A 21,699-nucleotide genomic window follows, 5' to 3' on the forward strand; every position below is an offset into this window, starting at 1 on the left:
ATGTGCTGTATAGATTTGATGTAACTGTATCTTGTCCAAAATGAAAATGCATGTTATTCATAAAACTCATTTTGTGTCTCCTGGATATAGCATATAATGGAACTGGAAGCAAGCAAACCACCCCACAAGTTCATCTACACAGATGAGGCTGGCTTCAATTTAACAAAATGCAGAAGGCGTGGTTGAAATATTATCGGCCACAGAGCTACAGTTGATGGCCAAGGCCAACGGGGCGGGAACATCACCATGGCTGCTGCTATCTCTGAGAGTGGAGTGCTAACGCATATTCCCATTATTGGGCCATACAACACAGAGCGTCTTGTCACCTTTTTAGACACTCTCTACAGGGATCTCATCCCTGAACAAGAGAGGGGTCAGACTGGAGATGACTTGCCAAAGTATGTGATAGTTTGGGACAATGTCAGATTCCATCGCTCCAACGTCATCAGGCAATGGTTTGCGACCCACAACAGGATGCTGATGGAGTTCCTCCCACCCTACTCCCCATTCCTTAACCTCATTGAGGAATTTTCTCAGCATGGAGATGGAAAGTGTATGATCACCAGCCACATACACAGATGACCCTTCTGGCTGCCATGGATGCAGCGTGTGATGACATCACAGCAGATGCCTGCAGAGGCTGGATAAGACACTCTAAAAGATTCTTGCCCAACAGACAGGAACGTCAGGAGGTATAGGAAGACTGCATTGTAATTCCTACAGCACTGCATGTACAGTTTTCCCTCAGGAGATTGTCAAAATGTTCACATTTCTACTTCTGTTTTTTTGTTTTTTTCAACAGTAGAAGCGTAAATGTGAATCTTGTCCAGTCTCTTGCAATCAATCTCCTACGCTAAGGTGTAACTCACAATTTACAATAATAGTCATCAAAACTTTAGCAATAGTTTACATCAGAACATCCCTCCAGAGTACACTTTTATATTGACAACATGACTAAGCAATTTGACTGTCTTATCCGTACTCATTGACACAAGGACTCATCATTCTGATGGCACTGACATGTTCATTGACACAGATATTTACTTTTGAGAGATGAACTAAGGAACTGCCTTTTGCAGGTAAGCCATGGTGTTTTGTTATTTGTAAGAATTGTTTTGAGAAATGCACTTACTGTTTTGCAAATGTCGAGGATGATTTGAGAAATGTACCAAAGCGACTGAGAAAAACTGTAATGCACTCAGAGTTATATTATTTTAGTGTTGCTGTGGGAGTTATTAATAATCCCGACCACTAGAGGGCAGCAATGACCAGTGTTCCTACCTGTAAGCTACGCTTGTAAAACAGTTGGATTAGGCCGAAGAAAAAACTCAGTAGTCCACATGCTGAAGTATTCTTGGGCAAGATACTGAACCCCAAAACTGCCCCCAATGCTGTGCCTTAAGTGTGTGAATTCATATGTACATCGCTTTGGATAAAAGCGTCTGCCAAATTACTAATTGTAATTGTAAATAGGAACTAATGGCCTGGGGGCTGAGTGCCACGGACAGGCTGGGGAAGTTGGATAGTATTTATGGTGTTTTCATGGGATTTGTTGACATCAACAAAAATATATGATATCGCAAACCATATCCTTTAACGTCTTAGCAATCGTAATGTAAGATTAGTATACCAATCTCACAGTGTTATAACTAATACTGTTACAGACCACTTCACTAACACTTTAAGTCACTCATTGTTACCTTCCACTTCAGAAAGGACAGTCCACAGCACAGATCGATCACTGTTCCTCACAGCCTGTAGCTGGAAAAGCCTCCGTTTCCTGGTTCTGGAACATGTACTGTGGAGGAAAAAACACACACATGTAGATGTTTAACTTCTAACCCGTAATCTTATGACAAATGATGGAATATTTGTGTCTATCCTAATGATATGTTTGATATCTGTTAGCCAAGCTGGCCTGCCAACACATGTACCAGCAATATCAACACCTGACCCTGGTACAGTGCTTGTGGCTCCACTTTGTTCATACAACCCTGATTCTGATTCCTCAATTGAAAACAGTACAACGACAATAAATTTAATGTTTTACGTCATCAACTTCATTGAGTTTTGCTAATATATGCTTATTCTGAATTTGATGCCAGCATTACAGTCAAGCCTGAGCATGGTGAGGGCAAGTCACTTCTTAAATAATATTCAGTGTATAAAGTCAGTCAAAGGACGACATAAGGGGGCTGGTATATGTTCAGTGAAAGAACCAATGCTTTGTTTCTCATATCGGTTTTCCCTCATGAGCAAAAAGGTCTTCAAGTTGTGCCAAAGCCTCCAAAGATGGTGACTGAATGTCTTCGGGTAAATGGCTCAGAATGTATGATGAATTACAGAACATGAGGCAAACATGGCACACAAAGACTCTGACTGGAAGTGGAAAAATCTGCAGCACTCTCTAATTACTGGGAGTGGTATTGACAGTCAGCTGCACAAACAAAACCAAACAGAGACGTAGGAGAAATGAGCTCTTCTTTAGATGAGACATTACACTAAGCAACAAGATAGAAGCATAACTACAGCTCTGGATGACGGATGGTAATGACTCTTTCTATGTATGTAAGAGCTGTTGATATGTTATGATCCACGTTTCCAGAGCACTCACAAAGGCACTAAAAGGAAGACAGCTTTCCCCATACAGCAAAATGTTCTACAAAACAATAAAAAGAAAACCTACACCCCCGTGGAGAAACAACGATAAAATACATGAACTGACAAGACATTGCAGGAGTGCCGAGAGGAGATGCAGGAAATCAAAACTAACAGTCCACCTCGAGACTTAATGGCAACAGCTCAAAACCTACAATAACGCAGTTAAACAGGCAAGAATTTCTTATTTCTCACAACTCATCATCATCATAGACCACAAAAACAACCCCCGGTTCCTCTTCTCCACCTTTGATATTTTAACAAGCACAAATTTTAGAAAAGTTTTTAACATGCCGCAGACGCTCTTTGTGAGAACTTTGCAGACCACTTCAGAACCAAAATCAAGGACATCAGATGCAGCCTTTTATCCCAGCAAGTTTTATCTGTTAACACACCTGAATTGTTCTCCTTGCTTGAGGAAACACTGGAGAGTTTTGCCCTGGTTGATGCGAGGACACTTGGTTGAGTTTTCTCCCAAGTAAACCCAACATCTGCCTTTTAGATCCAATTCCCACATCACTTTTAAAATCATTTTATGGATTCTTTGAGGAACAGCCTTTAAACATTATGAATTCCTCTTCAGACGGGTGTCTTCCCCACCGCCTTTAAAACAGCTGTGCTGAAGCCCCTTCTGAAGAAAAGCACTTTAGACCCCAACGTTTTTAATAACTACTGACCTGTATGCAACTTACCCTTTTAAGTAAAATTCTAGAAAAACTGGTTCTTAACCAAGTCAATGACTTTTTAAACAGAAACGACATTTTAGAGAGATCTGTCTGGTTTTAGGACGAACCACAGTACCGAGACGGCACTTTTAAAGATTTTAAAAGACATCAGGTGGAACTTAGATAACAAGAAACTCACAGTCTTGGTTCTACTGGATCTAAGCGCTGCCTTTGATACAGTAGACCATCACATTTTATTAAATGCTCTCTGGTCTTCCCAAAAAGAGTATTTCAAACCTCTAATTACTGCAAAACTCAGCTGCACGTGTGCTGACGAAGACCAGAGGGCGGGCCCACATTACAGCAATTTTAGAGTCGCTGCATTGGCTCCCTGTCTGCTTCAGGATAGATTTTAAGGTTCCTTTGCTAGTTTTTAAATTCTTTTACTTATCCAACCTGCTTTTACTGTATCGGTCCTCGCGGGCCCTGAGGTCCTCCAGTGCCGGCCTTTTATCCACACCAAAGGCCAGAACTAAAACCCATGAATTTAGCCACTATGCTCCACACGTGTGGAACAGCCTGCAGGAGAACCTCAGGACCTCAGAGACTGTTGATATTTTTAAAAGAAGGTTAAAGACACACCTTTTTAATCAAGCTTTTAACTGACCTTTAAATTCTTCTTACTTTCTTATCAGGTTTTATCTTGTATTGATGCCTTTTATTTTGCTGTTTTATATTTTGTAGTATTTTTTCCTATTTAATCATCTTTAGTTACCATCTTATGTATTTTTCTTCCTTAACTGTTTAATTTATTTTAGTTATCTTATATCATGCCTTTTACTTTTAACTCCAGTATTTCCTCAGGGGGGTCCTCCACACTGACAGTTGTGTCTGGTCTGCTGCTGGGGGCGCTGCTCCCTTTGGCCCGGCTGGGCGGGGGGCTCCCCACCTTGGTGTGGGGGTCCACCTGTCTGTCGGAGTTGGTGGGGCCCGGGTGCCGGCGCCCCCCGTGGTCATAGTCTGCAACGACTCCTGTCAGTGTGGACGGCCCCAAAGGTGGCGTTTTCCTCAATCCTCAGTGCCTTACCATGTCTCACTACTGTGGGTGTGTGTGTAGTTGTGGGTGTGCATATGTACATACAGAGGGTGGGAGGGATGGGTTTCCTCTGTTTGTATGTTTTCCTGTATTATGTTTTTGACTGTTGTAAAGCACTTTGTATTGCATTCTATCATGTATGAAAAGTGCTATATAAATAAAGTTTGATTTGATTTGATACTCATCAGATATGTGCACAATGATGGAGAAGAGGATCCTAACCCTGCCAAGATGTCAGTAGTTTGTACATTATAAGACAGAGGGAATCGCTCTAGGAACTAGCTGCTGCTGCTCACACTCAGTGGTTACAAATAGAACCAGATATGGTTTATCAGGCAAAGAAGTATTCAGTGAATTCCCACCTTACATTTCTCCACTTCAGCTCTTAATTGCAAGCTTTAAAATGCAGATGCAAAGCCTTTTTTGGAGAGACACTGTTTACTATAAGGCTGTTTGTAGTCTGCCTGCGACAGCTGCTGGAGGTGAGAACGCTTTTCACAAGGTGAGTCACATTCAAGACTACCTAAGCTCCACAGTGTGTCAAGACAGATTGAAGAGCTTCACCATCTTGTCTTTTCAGTGTGAGGGAGCCAGAAAATTGGACTTCAATGACATTATTGATTACTTTGCTAGCATGGAGGTTTATCAGTGGGCTCTGTGACACTGGAGATGCAAACTGTGAAAAGAAGGGTGCTTTTTAATTTTAGCCATGCCCATGTTGTATTATACTGGATCCTGAATGTAAGAGTCCCATTAAACAGGTTGACCTTCATCCTCACCTTAGTTTCAGATGGGCTCTTCTGTGAGCTGTGTATAAAATCTCTCTTCTAGTTCGCCAGCTTTTCCACACTTCACTTCCCATAGTTAGCCGCATCTATGTATCTATGTAATCACTGGATCAGACAGGCCTCCTTGTTGACGACTGTCTTCAGACAGACGTTAACACGGCATCAAAATACACAGTGCCCCCTGAATCACAGTAAGGACACTGCTTTGGCACAACAGCCGTGCCTTCGCCTGTCAAGTATGTGGCAGATTACTTTGAAGGTTAATGTTGTAATTCTGTTTACTTCATGGCTGTCGAAACTGAAAATAAAATGATTGCCACCATTACTTTTTTTTATTATATCTAATGGTACTGTAAATGCTGTGCAGTGTTTAATAGTCCTTGAAAGTCATGACTCAGCTATTCAGAATCTTAACACAGTGCTTGTTTTTCTCTGGATGACCAGAAAAGGTAAAGATCCAGCAGCTATGGTCCATGTAGGGGAGATGTCCACAGTTTTTCATTTGGTATGGGACGTGAATAAATTGCTTCTCAGGGAATAGCAGATAATACGACATTGCCTTTACAAAAAGATGGGCAGGGTTGAAAGTTAAAGCAGCTACAATCAATATCTTTATTTAAACAATGAGTCAAATGTCAGCCTTACCAACAAGGCCCGGAACCCCCCCTGACACTCTTCACATTCCACCTCGGACTCATTCTGTCACATTGACTGATATAAATATAACTCTATGCGTTACATTAACGCTCAACTTGGACTTCTTTCTGAAAAACAGAACTGTGTTTCCGGTAATTAGCAACAACAAAAACAGACTTGTGTATATATATTTAAATTGTTATATTCTTATGCTCTTACTTTGATAGATGTGTCATGCACCAATTTCACCAGAAAAAATTCCTAGTATGTGTAAAAGCGTACATGGCAATAAAGCTTTTTCTGATTCTGATTCTGATTCTGATGACTTTGAGTAATGTGAAAACTGTCAAATTATTATCCATCTTTGCAGTTTCAGCATCTTCACCCCAATGTTTTGATTTTATGGCCCTAAATTCTCTGTTTTAATTCAGTCTCAGCTGCATTTCCAGCAGTAGAGAGCTGTCTTCTGCAAAAACACTTAAAAAAACCCCAAACAGATAATACACTAACTGCTCAGCACCAACCAGCAGTCAGGCATGGTTAGTGGCTAGCTGGTGAAGCATTTAGCAGCTAACAAGGAGTCTGTGCATACCAAACTGACTTCTATTTAGCAGCAGGACACAAACAAAAGTACAAATGAATGCTGATGTTGCTCAGTGTCTGCTGGATGTGTACACAGACAACTGTTTGCAACTTGTTCTCCATATCATCTACATAAAGGGATGCCACTGTTGTGTTTACAGCTTGTTATCAATAAGCAATACACAAAGTAAGGGTGCATTATTTAACGTCTCAGGATGTTAAATAATACAGTTAAGCAGAGGAGCTGCTGATCCATCATGATTGAAGGAGCAGGTGGTTATTTTCTGAGAGGGGAATCATCTTCCTCTGAGCTTGTAGAGGTGTCACATTTTATGACTTACTGATTTGAGGTTGGACTCCATCTCTGTGAAGTTCCACTCAGTCAGAGGCAGGTTTAAACTGAAGGGCTACAGAGAGAGAGAGAGAGAGAGAGAGAGAGAGAGAGAGAGAGAGAGAGAGAGAGAGAGAGAGAGAGAGAGGGTCAGCATGAAGGAACTCATTGGCCACTGTCTGCAGTGACAGATACAACTACCACTTGGAAATGTCAAATATCAGCCATATCTGAATCTATGTGCAGTTAAACAAGCTGTCTGTCAGTCTGCGTAGGTATGAGCGTCTATGTGTGGTATGGATGTACTGACGTCCATAACAGCGCTGGCCCCAGCTTCCACTGTGCTCTGCTGATGGCTCCTGAGCAGCAGCTGCTGAAGCTCCTCCAGACTCATATCCACATTCTCCACAGCATCTGAAACCTCCACTCTGCACACACAGGCACACAAACAGAGGAATATGTAACATACACACAGACACATAGAATCACAACTTGCATTAGTGTGCAGTTTTGTGTGTCTACATTGCTGTCTCTGTGTGTGTCCACCTGTGATCTTGGGTCTAGCCTACCTGTCCAGGGCAGGTCTCTTACTTCTCCTCTCTACCATAGAGGCCACAGAGCCCCTCCCCTCCAGAACGGACTGGACCATTGCCACGGGGAGGACCGGAGGTTCTGAGGAGCACACCTCACAGGAGGAGGTCAACGCTACGGCCTCTCCTCCGCCTACACTGCCTCCTGTCCCTGCTCCTCTCACTCCTGGACTCACAGGCTCTTCTTTGATAAGCATCATGCACTTCTCCCTGTTGGTAGAGTCAAATATTGACACTTACAAGTGGTGCAAACCACCTGTAGTATAAGGTGGACTGGGAAAACATGAAAACAAGGCCAGTTTTGTTCACTTTGCCATACTCTATCACGCTCAGCCTGGAATCAGTTTGATGAGTCAACACCAACTGCCTCATTATACTGACTGTACACCACCCTGAATACACTTCCTAAGGACAGATCACACATTTCAAGGCAGTTATTTCATGCTACACATCGCCTACAATAAAAGATTTATGATCCAATATCCATCCAGATCTCTTTCTCAATATTCTTGAAAAAATGGCTGTTAGATGCTGCAGTAGATGTAGAGCTGATTGCAGAGTAGGCTTCTATAAAGGGAGATAGTACATGTGTTATATTACATCACTTTACATCACTCACCCGGTCTCATCAGGCTGCATCTGGAGGGCCATGCTGGCCTGAGACATGTCAGTAACATCTGATATGATTGGTCCTCCTGTCAGCCCACTAGTGGAGCAAGAAGCAGTATCACTGGATGGCTGAGAAAGAAAAGGAGCGGAGTGTGATGTGTGTTTGCTCTCGGCTTTCTTCTCCTCATGTAAAAATGCTTTTGCAAACATTTCACTCTCAAAAGCTGATGGTAATGTAACATCACAGATTTGCTCTACAAGACTGCATGGAAGACATACTTCGTCAAAGCTGTGCAAAAGCCAGAATCTGACTTTTGGACATTTGTTTTAACCATTTAAAAAATGATGAGACACAGTGATATAACTACAGAAGCTTGGGTTTGTACAGCCTGTAATAGCGCACACTCCAAATCACTGCACACTGCCTCCCTCTAGTGGTAATACAACATAACAGCTCGACCAAAGGCAGCAGGCTGAGGGAGATTTATGTCCAGATAATATATTCACCATGATGTAGTGAATATGTCATGTTTCAAGTACACTTTTGAATTAGATTCAAATAAATGTCTTGAACTGCTGAAGTGAGTGATTACTTCTGTATCAGGAATGGTGTGTGATAAATCAGCTAAATCTAATTTAAAACCACAACATGGCCGAGCACTTAGAGAGGACAGCCAGCGCCTTCAAAGCTGATGTTTACTGCCTGTGGCTGTCAGCATCGTTTGTGCTGAATGTGGAAGGTCAGCAGCACAGTAGTTCACTTATCATAGCTCCCATCAAAATATGTCATGTGTCACCAAAATGAAGATAATTTCAGTAACTTTTACCTTAATGCAATGCAATGCATGCTGGACTTCAGGGGATATAAAGCAGTTATGAAGAGTGGTTAACACATTAGGTGTCACATTAGGTTCATATTTCTCACCGACTGGATGTAGAAGGGCTCATGCATGGGCTCCATTGGGTGACTATGGCTGAACTTTGAGGCAGGGGGGCTGGGAGAGCCATCGTCCAACATCAGAGGCCTGGAAGAAACATTCGTTTTCAGAATTCAGTCATGACAGCTGTGCACTGTCAAAGACAGCAGGGCATCATCAGAGCATTAATTAATTAATCAATTAACAGAATCTGTTAGCTGCAGATGGAAGCTTCATCTGTTCAGTTTACCTTCAGCATTTGTCCTGTTTTTGAAGGTGCTGAATGGCACAAATGTGGGTTTTCTGATTACTCTGTAAGGACTCTACTACATCTACTCGAGTGTATCTCACTCCTACACTACACTGCTGTGTACCACCTCTTACACTCAGTTTCACTCATTTCAAATGCATGACAGCACTTTTGAAAGGTCATCGACTCCATCTGATTCCTTTTTTTCTTTTTGTGGCAATTACACGCTGCAAATTAAGGGTTGTTACTTTCAAATTATCTGTCTAAGGTAAGTATGTGGGGCAGCTGTGGCTCAGGAGGTAGAGCGGTCATCTGCCAATCAGGACGTCAGTGGTTCGATCCCTGGCCTCGGCAGTGCGCATGTCAAAGTATCCTTGAGCAAGATACTGAACCCCAAAACTGCCCCTGACGCTGCGCCATTGCTGTGTGAATTCATATGTACGTCTCTTTGGATAAAAGCGTCTGCAAATGACTAATTGTAATTGTAAAGTATGTTGGTACACATTAATGCCAAAGTACAGCCTTACACAGCCTTTTTTTTCCAAGCAGTTTTTGCCTTTTTAGAAGCTGATGATATATATGACAGGGAATGATGGGTCTGAGCCATGAGACCAGGATGATAGACATTCAGAGAGAGTATGAAAACAAGAAGGCCATGCATGACTGCCATTAAAACATGGGGCAAAATTGCACCTTTGCCAGGTAGCACACTGACCCTGAAATACACCTTTCTATGGCACTTTTGTGTTCCAGCGTGCCTTTCTTTTCTCGTGTCGGCCTTGTTCACACTCAGCAGCAAAGCTGAACCAGCATTTTACACACACAGGCTGTAGCAGGGTCATGCACTCTGCTTTGCCTTCACTGTGTGTGAATGTGTGTGTGTTTGTGTGTATGTGTGTCTGACTGACTGATTCAGCACTTGTCTCCATTCACAGCGCTTGTTGAGTTAGATTGTTCAGTTTGTCAGCTGAGCCAGCCCTTCCCTCTGCCCCACTGCGGCCCTGTTTGTCTCACTTTTGTTGATTGCTCCACTGTGTGTGTGTGTGTGTGTGTGTGTGTGTGTGTGTGTGTGTGTGTGTGTGTGTGTGTGCGTGCGTGCATGTACTCACAGCTTTCTCTTTAGGCCCACAGTGCTGGGTGTGTTAGACTGCATCTGGCTGAACAGAAACTGAATCAGCTGGCAAAGAGAGAAAAGGCACAGCATGAATCAGCATCCTCCTCAAACACACACACAGAAAACACACTCTCACTGACCCATTATTTCCTTCTTGAAACATAACAGCAAAAGTTGCATGACCCATAAGTGTGTCATCTTATCAACACGTGATACACATTGAACTTTTTGGATTCTATCCGACCTATCCAAACACACCTGTAACAAAGAGTGGAAATGACTTTTTGAACATTTTCACACTTTCAGTTTGTAGACAATGAAGGATTGTAGCAGAATTTATGGGGCTAAGCAGTGTCATACCTGCCAGTTCCAGTTTTGAGTCAATAATATAACACAGTTTATGCTTTTATGTACTCCCTCTCCTGTTTGTGGATCAAATATGCTGTGGAAAGTATGGAAGTTTTAAACGTCCACATGAAAGTTTCCTGACTACAATCTGAACACTCAAAGACAGGAGCTCATGTTTGAAGTGCCAATCCAGTCAGATATCCAACACTGGTAAAAGAGTGGGCAATAAAAGTCATGAAAAAAAAAAACATATTCAGATCTTTTACTTAAGTAAAGGTATGACTACCACACTGTAAAAATACTGTCCTGTACTAGAGTAACAGTACAAAAGAATTACATGCAAAATGTAGTTAAAGTTAAATTACCCAGACAAACTGGCCCCTTTTGGAATATGAGCACCGGAGCTCCTAAAAGTTTATATCTTTTTTATCAAGAGTTTAAGTTTAAAGAAAATAGTATATTTTGTTGACTTCTTCCTAATTTTGTTGCAGAGCAAAATAAAACTTCATCATTCTCATTAATACATGGTAACCTAGTGCAAATCCCAGCATAGGAAACTTGGCACAACTCCAACCTGAGTAGACCTGATCAGCCACATATCCCAAAACCCCTGTGTGGGTATGCAGGACCGTTGATATATAAAATAATTCGCGATATTTTATAGATTTATCAGATTGCATATTTTCAATCAATTTGAAATCAATATTTCCTGCTGTGCAAGGCATAATGTACTGTAAGTGTTTTTATTAAGAACTAAGAGCAGTGGGTCATATGATGGAACACACCACTAAACAAGGCTGAATAGTTTATGAGAACAATATTGATTATTTGTGTGTTTTGACTCAGATTTGAATTATTGATGATGGCACACACACACACACACACACACACACACACACACACACACACACACACAGACTGACCTTGTTCATGACTTTCTGTTGCTGTGTGTGGTTCTGTCTAAGTGAGACCACCTCTCGCCACAGTACTTCGTTTTGCCTGCAAACAGGAGGAGGAAGATGATGGAGGGAGTTGGTGAAGAGCAAAAGGAAAAACAGAGAGAAAGCAAAGTCATGTTTCATAGAAATTGTCATTTCTAGTAAAACTTGTTTTCACTTAAAAAAATTAAGTTTACAAGCATTAAAACAAGAACATGGTCAGGTCCTTTTTTTTCTATTTCCTCGTGAGAAAACCTACTGCACACAAACACAAACTGTTTAATATAATCCAAATCCTTTCTCTTCACAGTTCTGGCCTTGAATTTCAGTACAGTCAGTCTCTGGGACATTAATACAGGTGTCATCGGCTAACTAGCCACTGATGAGTGTGCCCATTAGCCCTAACTCTGACAGAATACTCCAGCTTTAACATCGCACTCCTCTAACATTGTTGGGCTCATGATGGACAGTTTCTAGTATGAAAACTGATCCAGCAGAACCAGAGATATCATCTTTTTTACTCCATGGATTCTTCTTCCTTGTCTAAACCTGGAGCCTATGTTACGCACAATGCAACTTGACAGCTGTCTGTTAAGTTGGAGATTTGTGCTCTGCTTGCAGTGGCTAACATTGCCTCAAGTTTTTAGCCTCTAGAAGAGATGAGACGTGGTCTACAGAGGTCAGATAAGTTCCCTAAGTTCCCTTCTTTCTAACAACACACCCCCAAAATTTATTTATTTTCACACTTGTGTTCAGATCCAGCCGGCACTGACTCAAGTGACATCACTCGAGGACATTTATCATACTGCACACAGCTCCTTGTGGAGTCACAAAAAGCTTTATGCAACTTTCTGACATAAGCAGTAGTACTCCCCAAGACCTTTGATGTGTAAAGCCCAGGTCGACACAGTCAGACTTCATCTGTCAGACACCACTATGCACAGAGCAGAAATGTTTGAGGAAAAGACAGTGTATTTATAACCGTCCCTGTTTTAGCCCTCTACTTCAGCACAGTACATCCCAAAGGCGATGCACATGAGTGCCTTTTGTGAAGCTGTAAAGAATAGGCAAAGAGTTATTTGGGTTTTTCCACTGTGTGATGGCACCATGGTACGTGCAAATGACTCAGCTGCTACAGTAACTGCACCACCTGGCTAATTCACCAGTATGCTACTCAGGCTGTCTGAGGGGCAGGGCTGGAAAAAGGGCACCAGCTGCATGCGGTGGGGCACCAGCATGCAGATAGTGGTGATGCATTCATGGTGAAAAGGTTCCAAATCCTGGTTAAGATTAATTTTTTTTTTTTTATTATTATTGTATGACTCACCTTATCATGTGTTATATAACTTAGGGGCGTCCAAGAGGACCCCCTCCTGGTCACAGTGTTTGCAACAATTCAGTACATTCTGTCTCTTTAGAAATGAGATCTTTAATCAGGTGTGCCTCATGTGCACACTGATATCGTATATAGTAAATATTGTGTAACAGCATATCTGCATATTTAACAACTTGTTAACAACTCCTCTCCAACAGAAACATCATGGTCCATAAACCATCCCTGCCTCCACTTTGCTGCTACCACAAGGTCAAACAAAGCTGAAGTAGTTAAAGAGGATCTTTACACTAAATTACGATCTTTTCACTGTACGCATAATCACATAGATTAGTCTAGGAGTAGCTCCTAAGGCCTGATTAGCTCTGACCACCAGCTGTATCTGAGTGGTAGTCAGTCAGTTTCCCCCGTGTCACACACTATGTACCCCTAAGAACATCAGTCATTGATCCTTCACTCTGTTTTCAAATATGCTGGGAGAAAAAGTTTTAGGTGAATTTGACGGTGTATTTAATCGTTAATCCCCCGTTGGACAAAATTATTTTACTGAGCCTCAGTTAAACAGCAACATTTCAAGTTAGAGAAACTGATAACAGTTTCATAGCAGCCACAAGGTCAAGCAGGGTCCTGCCTTAAGTTTGATGAAAGCTAGACACTAGACTAAAAAACAAATAAAAATAAAAACTAAATAAAGAAAAAAAATCGATGAGGGATAAAAACAACAACAACATATTATTGCGTCACAGTAGTCCGCTAGTCCAACCTGCTCAATACAGCAGTCTGCATCAGTTTCTCTGTTAAAGCAGATTTAATGGGAAACCCCACATGAGACCATGCCACAGTTTCTTGCTTGTTGGTTTGGGGTAAGTCCAAGGGAATTTAATGTTATGACCAATTTGTCTCTCTGAGCATAAGAACCTATGACTGAAATTTCAATTTTATTCAATTTTATTCTGGTCGAGCTGTAAACAGTTTGTGACATCCAGACGCGAATATCTAAACATTTAAAAAGGGAACCAATTGGTCCTCTGTCATCAGGAGACATGGCCACATAGAGACATGCGATATTGGCTTAACTATGGAAAGAGATACCATTACTCCTGATGACATCACCAAGGGGTAACATACTCTGTGTATATAAAAAAGAGATGGCCCTAAGATTGACCCTTGGTGAACCCCACGGGTTATTTTGGAGGTTTAAGAGAAGTTATTATTGAAATTGATTGATTAAGTAAAATTCTGTGAGTGAGCCAGTGAGTGATTAAAACATGAGAGGACCTCCTCAGGTACTGAATTAAAAACATTTTTACAAAATAAAGTTGGGACTGGGTGAAGTGTCTTCAGTGTTGTTACCACTTCCCTGGGAATGTCAGCATCAACCAGGCTAACACTGTCTAGCTATGAGCTGTAACAGGGTTAATGAGGTGATTGATGGTTTGCTTCTGTTAGAATTGATAAGGTTAGAAAAATCAAAGTGCCACATGGTCAGAATTGCTCTCTGTAATCCGTCAGTCTCTCTTGAATTTATATATAAAGTACCTGCAAGCCCAGTGAGCTTTGTTGGAGGGAGAAGCCTGTGTTCATAGACCTAAGGTTACATTATTCAGCATGTAACCAGCATTTCTGCTCTTCACTCTGACATGTGTGAGTCATGTAAAGCAATTTAGAAACACACAATAAAAGTACTTTGCCGAGATGTGTCTCTGGTGGAACATTTTTTAAGAGCATTGTCTATGCCTGCATGCATGTCCGGACATGTGCACATGCACACATCTGCTCACCCTTTCTAAGAATGTCGTTATTGGTGTGTATGTGTGTGTGTTAGTCAGGTGAGCAGGTGAACATTCTCTCCTCTCATTAGCAAACAATAGAGCGCACAAAGCAGCTCCACCATACAATAGACACACAGCAGCTATTTTCAGCAACAATAGCCTCGAGAGAAAAAGTCAATTCATCCACTGGGTGATTTGTTCCAACTTAGCAAGAGGAATAATAGACGGGCCGGTTGCTCCTCTCACATTTTAGCCCTGAAGTATGGTTGAAAAAAAGAAAAACAAGGATGGGCTGAGGGGGCATAAATTCGAAAGCATTGCGACTGTTTTTTTTTAACAAAAGCAAGTCTGAACCCATATACAATTCTCCATTATCTTTTCCCTTAGCAATAACATGTTATATACCACTACATACTTTTTATCCAATCCAATGTGCAATACTGGAATACACTGTACTCCCTTGTATAGAATGTATTTATACAGATTTAACACCCAAATTTTCCCTACGGGGGATTAATAAAGCATTGTCTTATCTTATCTTGTAATTTTGAGTTCACTCAGTGGACAAATTTAACTGTCAAATCAAATGGGGTTTTGAGATTTTTGTTCAATGTTTTGTACCTACTATGCAGTAATTAAGTCACATGTCAAATTGAAGTGGCCTGAGAATTTCTTTTTTCTTTTTTTTTTTTAAATTTATTTTTACCTTCACACTATAGCCATACTAAAGTGTAAGGGGGCTCAGAGGCAAAGGTCCCCTTTTGACCCCCACCCCTCACTTGTGCACTCTCTGCATTGGGCATATACTCAGTCTCATTCAAGTTCCCATCAAGTGCATGTTAAAACTACACAAGAGGCTGTGTTGATGAGGGTGCGTTGTTTAAGGTGCTGGTGAGATAATGAAATAAGATCCAGGAAGTCCTGTTTGATTACTAGATCTCTGAGGTTAGAGGTTTATCAAAAGGCTGTGCAGGACCTGTGTTAGTCCATTTTACATATTAGCCTTACAAATCTCGAAACAAATTTGCAATTAACAAAATAACATACAACTAAGTGAAATTGAACGAGGGACTCTTTGGGTCCCTGATGACCTTGGAACTCCAGGGTAGTTGTCCACTTTGCCTAGTTGGTAATCCAGTCTTGTTTCATATTACCAACTATCGATAGTTATTGCAGTACTATTCAGATGGTTGCGGGGTTGCTTCAGGGGAACAGTTGTGAGCACTTTGCTCAAGGGTACTTTGATGATAACTGTTCTCCCAATAATGCAAAAACTAGCAAAACCTCCATAATCTACATGGAAGATGTTAACAATACAATGAAAATAGAAGATGTCACTGATGTTCAAACATGGTGCACATTAAACCACTGCCCCACATGAATAGCAGGTGAAGAGGATTGCCTTCGTTGGAGGGCTGAAGGCTGAGGGTGAGACCATGGCACAAACACAAAACCCCTGTACTCACTGTTTCATGTCCTGCATCTGACACTCCATGTTGTCCTGTTGTGTTCTGAGAAGCTGAACTTCATACAGCAGTTTACTGAGGTCCTCCTGACGAACTTTGGTCTCTTCACTCTTCACTATGGATACCTGAGCACACAAAGTAAGCCTGATTCAGTAATTTACTCAGATACAGCATGTACAACCACACATTCGCTCTGCTGTGTTTGTGAGCTGAGACCTCAGTGGAATTTTTAGGGATGGCAGTGTCAGTATGTCCACTTTGGTTCCAACAACTAGTGGGTAGATAGGCCAAACTTTTGGACAATCATGGTCCACAGGTGATGAACCCTAATGACTTTGGTTATCCACTGATTTTCACTCAAGTGCCACCATGAGGCTGACATTTGTGGAATGAAATTCCTCAACAGCTATTGGTTGAATTGTCAGGAAATTTGGTACCTTCATGTCCTGCTCAGTGTAAACTGTAATGACTCTTGTGATCCCTTCACTTTTAGTGCCAATTAAGAGGTCAAACCTTTTCAAAACCAAAACCTTGCAAAATTATTTTTTCCTAACCTATGAACAGCATGTATGTAAAGGATTTCACTGTTTAAGCACCTTCACTAAGAAATCTGTCCAGTCAAATGCTGCTAAAATATTCATTTTGTAGATTAGAACTGAAAAATTATAATCTACAAGAGATCTAGATGATTACTAAAAATTAGAATCTACAAAACCTAAAATGTAACCTAAAGTAGTGGCCATCTTTTTTGTGTGTTTAGCTGCTCCAACAAACTGAGACTTCAGAAAGAAGGGAAAGTCAAAGCCACAAGCCTCTGCTCTATGACATCATAAAATCCTCATGTTTCTATCACATACCACTCATCTACACAACAAGGGAATGATCAGGGACCATTATAGACAAAGTCTTCTATGTGGGGTCAATGGTGAGCTGCTACCCTGCATTTCTCTTGCTAGCTTGGTACTCTAACATTTTCTGTCTGAAATCACACTTTTACAGATTATGTGTTCCATCTTTTTTTTTTTTTTTTTTTTTTTTTTTTGTTATATGACACATTTGGTCTGATTATAATGCAATAAATGAAGGAGTTTGATGACTGAAATCTTGATCTAGCAAGTCGTTTCTGTTGGGTTTAATTAGCTACTCTTCACGGCTCTTCTCAAGGTTGGGAGCTGCAGACACAGAACAACTGCATTCACACAGACTATCATGATCTTGAACATAAACATCAGTGCTTCTGATGGTGAACCTATAGATCAGCAGCTGGATGCATCTTTAAGTAGACCCTCACAGAGCCACTAGCATGGCTTTAGCCTGTTAGTATTGTTGCTCTGAGGGTAAAAGATAGAGGGCATCATATGCAGTTCAGACTGATTTTAGGAGATGCATTTAAAAAAGAATGGCTCAGGTGGAAGCCTTGTTATCCTCAGAGTATAGACATACACTTTACTGTGTAAACACACAACAATTTGTCTCTGAGACATTGTGTATGTGTGTATTTGTGTGTGTGTGTGTGCGTGTGTGTGTGTGTGTGTGTGTGTGTGTGTGTGTGTGTGCGTGCGTGTGTGTGTGTGTGTGCGTCCATACCTTTCTCTTGATGTGTTCCAGCATGTGCTCATGTCCCTGGAGGAAGTACAGATGTTGGAACTCTGTGTCGTCTCTCTCAGGCTTCACCAGACCGCTCTGCTCAATGTTGACCACCTTACGGAAACCATCTAAACACATACATGTCAGAGCAAACTCACATGTAAAGTATTAACATATGCTGTAAATGAGAGAAGAGAAGAGAAGAGAAGAGAAGAGAAGAGAAGAGAAGAGAAGAGAGTACTCACACATGTTGAGCTGTCGAACGAAGCTTGCCATATTATTGTGTTTAAAGTATTTTGGCAGAACTTCTTTGGCAAAGCGTCCCTGGTCAAACACATGGAAACTAGTCCCAGTCTGAAATAGAGAATAGTCAGGAATGAAGAGTTAGCTAACAGCATCTCATACAGTGTGAAGAGGGAACAGGAGAAGACAGAGCCCTGCAGCCTGTAAATGATGGATGCAATCAACCTATTCTTCTGTTCAGTCCATTCTAATGATAGATTGAATGGTTTCACATTCATGATCAGGATAACAGCTTGACAGGTGTGGTTACATGTTACTTCCTTCTAATTGCAACTGTTTAGTGTGACTGAAAACACAAACATTAAGATGCAAAAACCTCTCAGTCAGTGATGTGTTGTATTACAAATACTCATCAAGAAAATCATTCAAACATCAAAAGAATCATTCCTTTCAATGAAAAAGACCAACTTCTCATGTTGTTTTGAAGTCAAAAGCCACAACCTAGCAGAAGTAGCTGCAATGAGATTCCAGCTGCTACAAAGAAAACTGTGTGGAAACCTGCTGTTTATTTGAATCTGCTTTGGAAAAACATGAAAGAAGTGCTAGTTGACAAAGTGTGTGTTTTAAGAGATAACATAAGAGACACATGCTTTACTTTAGGATATACAGCACTTGGCTTCCAGTAGGATCTTTGCAGTGATAAGATGATGATAAGATAAGATGATAATTCCTGCACAAGTCATTCCTGAACAGAGATAAACAGAGAAGGCCACATATGGTCTCTGTTTGCGACCATTCAGACAATGCTTAACTTAAATATCACAAATTCACATTTACACTGAGCTGGTAATACTTTTTTAATACTACTGCATTTTCACTGAAGAACTTTGACTGCAGGACTTGTACTTGTTAAGGACCATTTTACATTGTGGTATAGGATCTTTGAAACGATCTGAGTAGGTTTACATCTTCCACCACTGTTCTGGGCTTCATGCTAACAGCCACAGCTGATCACCATCAGGCCAGCGAGACGATGAAACAACCTGCCCTGAAAGCACAGGCCAGATAATTCTTTATTTTAAAACATCAGCTTTATCAACTGTCTTGTGTCATTGATTTCTACAGTATTGTATGCATTATTGTATTTATACTATGAAAGAGAAGTAGGACCTGCTGGTAGCTTTTCTTTTTCTCTTACACTTAGTTTTAACATGTTAAACATACAAATTGTTGGTAAGCTAAACAGGTGTGGAGGTAGCAGCTTTCTCATTAGCAAGACAACCCTGCGGCAAAAGCTAATTAGCAAGCTAAACAAGAGCAGGAACCCTTGACAGTGACCCCTGAGTAGGGAACAGACCTCCTGTCAGACAGTTAAATTGGTAGCTCAATAAGTACTCTGATTCACATTCATTATCCTCATAAAGTTTGTGATTTGCTCACTGAAACCTGCAAAACTTATTGTGCGATCAGCCCTGTGCATCATGTGTCTCATTTTCATCAAAGGTTTCTTCTTCTTGTCATAGCAAACATGGCACTTCTTCTTTACAGATTGTGAGATCGAAAGTTGTTTGGTGCACAGTCACAACTTATTCTTGACCAGTGATGCTGTAACATTTGCTGCCAATTACCAAAATGGCCTGTTACTAAATAGAGAACAGCGGGTTGACGATTAACATGAGCATTAAATAACAGTAGAGTGTGTTCACTGAGGAAGACGATGATGGCTTAAGAGGACATAGTTCTTGACTGAAATCACTTTCTTCTCTCTTATGGACAGTAAGTTCTGAGGACTGACTCACAGCGCTCCAGCAGATGAGATGGTTGGTATCTGGATCCTCCACCAGGGTCCACAGCTTTGTGAGGAAGGCGGGAACATTGCTGGTGTAGCTGCCATCTACACCCATGGCACCTGGAGACTCCTGCATACTGGCACCTGTCTACTGCCAAGACAGCTCACAATATGAAACCAAATGTGTTTGTGTGGTGTGCGTGTGTCTGCAAGGTGTGTGTGTGTGTGTGTGTGTGTGTGTGTGTGTGTGTGTGTGTGTGTGTATGGATGTGCAGACTCTCAGACTAGTCCATGTTTGAGAAACTCCACTTCTGTGATCCTTTACTGATAATCCCAAGTTTGTCTCAGTCTCTTTGATTCCATCTCAGTCCTTGTCAACACAATATCACCTTTTCTCCAATATTCACGTTGTTTTTTTCTTTGCTGCTTCTCTTTTCCCGATGTGTCTGTTTGATATATCCTCCGTTAATCTAGCTGTGTGACCAGCTGTCAGTTTCTTTTTCTCTTTTGCACTCCTCTCTCAATCCTCCGTGCCACACGAGTCATCCAACTGAATGCCATGACAGAAGGTCCACGTCAGCACACACACACACACACACACACACACACACACACACAATTCAAGCCCACCCCCCATCTCTGGCCTCCAGCTGACAATCAAGAGACCGCCCATTAAAACAATACAGCTTCAACACAAAAGCTTGAATAATACACCACTGTTCAACCATCAAAAGCCTACTGGTTAAACTGAATAGTGCATGGTTCAGCGTACCTGTACCTGTAGCCAGGTAGAAAAGACAGGTCTCTAACCATTTCAGAGAATTATCATATCATATCATGCTGACCTCCTTATTCCACTGATTCCATCACAGAGACGTTATAATGAATATATATAATATAATATATAATATATTTATATGTAATGCTCGTGTGTGTGTATGTGTGTGTGTGTGTGTATGTGTGTGTATATATGTGTGTGTGTGTGTGTGTGTGTGTGTGTGTGTGTGTGGAATATTATACAACAATGTAGTGTAATAAAAAGCTCAGTATTTACCTGAGAGATGCAGTGGAGTAGAAATATAGCATGAAATGAAATTATTCAACTAAAGGTCAACACCTCAAAATTGTACTGCATGCAGATCCAGTACAGCATTTGAGTAAATGTACGAACTTGTTACTTTCCCCCACTGACTTTGGCGGAGAACAATCAAGACATCTTGACAACTGGTTGATGTCCACCAAATTTGCTGTGGATATGTAGAATCTCCAGAGATTGAATTCTGGTGATTATGGCATGAGGAGTCAGATTAGTGTGAATGACATCTCCTTTAGTGCCACCATAGGGTCAAAATTTCCACGTGTACACATATTACATCAAAATCTGACAGATTCCCATAAAATGTATTCCACAAATGAATGCTGTCCAGACAGTTAACATTTTCTTTTGTGGAAGCTCAATCCTTTCCTCTGGAGTGTCCTCTTTCAACCAATCGTTGCTGAGCAGGTGACAAATTTGTTCGGATGCACTGATTCCTTCCTTTTTCTTATGTGTCCCCTCTCCCTCTGCCTCTTTTCTGTCTCTCCCATGTCTATCTAGTGTTCATGTCTCTCCCTGCAGGGTGTGGCTGACAGGTCAGGCTTGATGTCCTCCTTTAGTGCAGCTGCATTCAATCATTCAATCCAAACTCACCAGCCTTCACAGTACAGAATCTCTCCACTCAATATTCGTCTAAGTGTCCGTTCATCTCTGTGGTAACAACAGAGACCCAGCAGAATCTGTTAAGTACCTTTTGATCAGTTTTCCTTGCTTGCTTGCCAGACTTCCTGACTGCTTTTTGTATGTGCTCAGGTCTCTTGCCCTCACCCGTCCTCGTCCCTGCCCTGTCAGTCTGCGTCCTGTGAGGAAACTGGATCAGCCTCCTCCTCTTCAAGATCAACCCAAACTCTGAAACTTCTTGACTCCTTCAGTCTGTTTTTGACAATAAGG

The 21,699-nt window shown here is 41.3% G+C and overlaps 1 protein-coding gene across 1 annotated transcript; it reads right to left on the reverse strand.

Annotated features, from left to right (window-relative positions):
* Positions 1-1,738: 1,738 nt before the first annotated feature.
* Positions 1,739-19,848, reverse strand: hsf4 (heat shock transcription factor 4). Its single transcript, XM_076733944.1, has 12 exons — positions 19,723-19,848; positions 17,926-18,034; positions 17,681-17,808; positions 16,094-16,218; positions 11,508-11,583; positions 10,232-10,299; positions 8,881-8,980; positions 7,966-8,084; positions 7,326-7,556; positions 7,067-7,184; positions 6,767-6,832; positions 1,739-1,798 (listed from the first exon to the last, which is right to left on the reverse strand). Exons 1-12 carry the CDS (start codon positions 19,846-19,848, stop codon positions 1,739-1,741), a joined length of 1,326 nt encoding a protein of 441 aa, XP_076590059.1.
* Positions 19,849-21,699: the final 1,851 nt, after the last annotated feature.

The sequence above is a fragment of the Chaetodon auriga genome, chromosome 6, assembly GCF_051107435.1.
Source record: "Chaetodon auriga isolate fChaAug3 chromosome 6, fChaAug3.hap1, whole genome shotgun sequence".
Taxonomy (NCBI): domain Eukaryota; kingdom Metazoa; phylum Chordata; class Actinopteri; order Chaetodontiformes; family Chaetodontidae; genus Chaetodon; species Chaetodon auriga.

What these genes read in the sequence shown, in the direction of transcription:
- hsf4 (XM_076733944.1), bottom strand. Translation starts at nt 19,848, where the DNA reads ATGCAGGAGTCTCCAGGTGCCATGGGTGTAGATGGCAGCTACACCAGC. An exon ending in CAGATGCAGGACATGAAACA is followed by an intron (nt 11,584 to 16,093) that starts GTGAGTACAGGG and finishes TCCTGTTTGCAG; the next exon opens with GCAAAACGAAGTACTGTGGC. An exon ending in GGGCCAGCGCTGTTATGGAC is followed by an intron (nt 6,833 to 7,066) that starts GTCAGTACATCC and finishes CTCTCTCTGTAG; the next exon opens with CCCTTCAGTTTAAACCTGCC.